At 53.3% G+C, this 3,458-nt stretch overlaps 1 protein-coding gene across 1 annotated transcript; it reads left to right on the forward strand.

The window, feature by feature from the left end:
* Nucleotides 1–1,551: 1,551 nt before the first annotated feature.
* On the forward strand, nucleotides 1,552–3,235 carry V8C40DRAFT_20122 (uncharacterized protein). Its single transcript, XM_083211983.1, has one exon. The coding sequence runs from the start codon at nucleotides 1,787–1,789 to the stop codon at nucleotides 2,927–2,929; it is 1,143 nt and encodes a 380-aa protein (XP_083079701.1). The 5' UTR covers nucleotides 1,552–1,786; the 3' UTR covers nucleotides 2,930–3,235.
* The last annotated feature ends 223 nt before the right edge of the window (nucleotides 3,236–3,458 follow it).

Below are 3,458 nucleotides of genomic sequence, written 5' to 3' on the forward strand. Positions count from 1 at the left end.
TAAGTCGTGGTAGACAAAAAGTCTCAATACCACCGTGCATCTCGTCAAGACGCCAGTTCCCTGGAGATTGAGGTAGCACCAGAACGGGCGATATGGGAACCCCCAAAAGATGGGGGTTGAAGAAAAACGAGATGATGAAATGAAAGACAAGTCGATAGAATCAAGAGTGAATCACATGGTAACACTCGTGGGAGCCTAGCGAGCCAAAGTGAGGCCGAAAATGGCACAGATGTGCGAAGGTGGTCTGCATTCAGCAACCGGTCCATTTCCCTGCTGCCACGTCTGAGCCCGACTTAATATAATCTGGATAAGTGAGCGCGCGGATCAATGCGCGAAAAAAAGCCAATGGCCTGTGATTGCAAGAAATCGGCGGGTGCGGGAGCTCCTCGCATCAACCGAACTGGTGTCATTGTGCATTGCCGGCGGCATCATATTGATCCAATGTTTCTTGTGGTGGTACTCCGTGGCACTTTGGGGCTTTTCAGGTACCGGCCCAGCGCAGGTACACGAGAGGTACAAGCGGGACAGCAAGCTGGGCGAACTTGGAGCAGCAACATGAGCAAGTTGGACGCACCAAAAAGGACTCCTGTGCCGCAGAGGGTGCGGTACCGGGTACTCACCGCAACCTTGGCAGCTTGGTGGGCGCGGCGCCGGGGATGGGTCGATCGCTGAGGTACTCGGTACCGGGGGGTGCTATGTACGTCACAGCTGGCGACGGCCCAGGCCGGCATGTCTTGAAAGGTCGCTTCCGCTTCCCTGGGTGTCTGGAATTCTCCCCTCATCACAAGTCGTCACAATCCTTCGCCCATCGGCTGCGACTCTTGGGGTTTCGCCGTCATCTCATCTGTGCCCTTGGGGGGAGCTATTTTACTTTATTTGATGCTATTTGCTCGCAGGGGAAAAGCTCGCATTTGAGAGAGTTTATTCTATCGAAAAAAGTGAATCGCCCTTTTGCTTCCTCCAGATAAACTCTATACTGTACACGTATTGTAGCAGCAGCTATTATCCACCAGACAGAGAGACCAGACCCCAGCTCCCTCTCTCTCTCTCTCTTTCATCTTCGCGGTGATCCACCAACCCGCCCGCCGACTTCTTGTTCCCAATCCCAATCTAGCGGGATCGCTGCAGTTCTAAGCCCAGGCCAAGCCTCTGCTTTTTGCGTCACGCTGCCTGTGCGAGTCTGGCCCCCAAACAAGACCAAGAGAGGCAGCAGAACAGAAACAGGCACCGCCAAAACAAAGGCCTGGGCTGGTGGTTTGGCGCCTGTCACACCAAAAGCTGTCCTGTTGCGCACTCAGCGGGTCCGTTCGTGTCATCTGAGGAACGACCGCGGCCCCCCCCCCCCCAGCAGGTACGACGTGCGAAGCAGCATTTGCTTCACCAATATTGGTCGCCACCCCCGTCTGTTCTTCTTCCCCTTCGCAGGGCAGCGGCGAATGGCGGCCCTTGAATCGCCCAACCGTCGTGCGTGCCGATAAAACACTCGTCAATCCTCTCTTTTCTCTCTCTCTCTAATACCATCATCGCCCTCATCTCATCATCTTCGTCTTCAACTCGCCTGCCTGTCCTTTCCTTGTTCCACCGATCATCGTCCCTCCTGTCGATCGCGCAACACGGTCCATCTAGTCTGCGTCTTTCATTCCTTGACGACAGCCCTCTTTTTTGTACATACTTTGTACTAAACCCGAGCGAGCCCGTCTCCGTTGTTACGACGACCATTCCGTAAATCAGCAGACGCGTGCGTCTTTGCTCACCGGCATCCCGTCGACTGCCACCATCTCCCACAATGAGCCTCGCTGAACCAGCTCAAATCAATCCCGCCGCTGTTGCCGGCGACCGACGGAGCACAATGGGCGACGAGAGGAGCGTTGGTGGCGATTCAACGCCACGGGCGATTGATGGCACGTCATCCGACCGTCTGGTGGACCAGATCAAGAAGGAGAGCAAGAGCAAGAAGCGAAGCCTATTCGGCTTTGGCAAGAAGAAGATGGAGGCGTCTCCCAAGGCTGGCCCTGGAAACGAGAGCTCGAGCGTCGCCAAGGAGCCGTCAAAAACACCCACCGCTCGCTCTACCGCTCGATCAACCACGTCGCCAATCCAGCTCACCCATGGCGAGCATCCATTTGCCCCTGTTTCTCCAACCCGTGCATTTTCCGGCTCTCCGAGAATATCATCACCTGCGACTTCCCAAATCTTCGAACGTGACGTGCAAGACTACTCCAGCCTGAAAACCTCGTCTCCAGCTATCCCAAGCCACATCCAGACGGAGAACCACATCCCTCCCGTTCTGGATGATGCGTCAGAGGCAATTACCAACAACAGCTTGGATCCCGATAGCGTTGAGATTGTTACACACTCTTCACATCAGCCTGCTTCAGCAGTCGTCCCTGGCACAAGTGCCATTCACACCCCGTACGATCAAGGCTCGACCGACTGGGCCACCGAGCTCGCCTCATTTGCAGACCGCATTGGTTTCCCAGCGGACAGTGCTTCCAACTATGGCTCTCTTGACTCTGCTGACGTGCGTCGCCTCTCGTTCATCTCGTTTGCAGATGTCGTCCAGGCAGAGCACAGCGGCCACCACCTGCCTTCCATGTCATCTCGAGATAACATGCACATTGTCGGTCTCACATCACTTTCCGCATCGGCCATGAACCGGTCGCCGTCACCCATCCGTTCGCCAGTCTCTAGCCAGGGCCCCGGAACTAGCCCGCCAACAAGCAATCCCGGCAGCATAAAGGGTTTAGATATGAGCCCTTCAAGGAAACCGATAGGCAGCCCATCCAGCGGGCACTATACTCTGGCGACCCCAGGAGAGCTCAACATTGAGACAATGAGTCAGGCACTGAAACGCTCAGGAAGCCGAGATTTCAACAACAGCGTGCGCAGCCATCCTCAGAGCCCCATTGAGGCACCAGGTTCGCAATGAAGGGAAGACGAGAGGGAAAACCTTTAGTGACATGCTACGGACATTTCCAGTCACAACTGGCCAACACAAACCTTTATTAACGAGTTCAATTCCTACCATCTTTAATTCTCCTCGTCAATTTGTACGAGCGGGCTTCTTTTTTTCTTCAGCTATGTTATTTTATTCCCTATTGCTTGCTACAAGCATGCAATGCCAAATTTGGACAATCGAGGGTTGCTAGGAGTTGGAAGAGACGTGTTTAAATCCGGCGCTGAGCTGCGGGGTGGCCCTTGCGGCTTTTCTATTTTCTCTTCTTTGGTTTGGCTTTTTCTTCTATTTCTTTCTTTTGCTTATTGGAGAACAGGAAGTTGCTCCTTTTATCTACACAACGTGAAAAGACGGGATGATTATTGACTGCGCTATGGGATGAATTTTGCTTATCTTTTTTTTTATTATATCTTTTTGCAGGCAAGCTCGGTGCGAAGGAGTGGGATGCAGCTTGTTTTATATGTCGATTACTTGAATGATTATACTAAGAATGAAGAGAAGT

Source organism: Trichoderma camerunense, assembly GCF_050948025.1.
Source record: "Trichoderma camerunense strain CBS 138272 chromosome Unknown V8C40scaffold_1, whole genome shotgun sequence".
Classification (NCBI taxonomy): Eukaryota; Fungi; Ascomycota; class Sordariomycetes; order Hypocreales; family Hypocreaceae; genus Trichoderma; species Trichoderma camerunense.

Coding starts and splice junctions, on each gene's coding strand:
- V8C40DRAFT_20122 (XM_083211983.1), top strand. CDS start 1,787: ATGAGCCTCGCTGAACCAGCTCAAATCAATCCCGCCGCTGTTGCCGGC.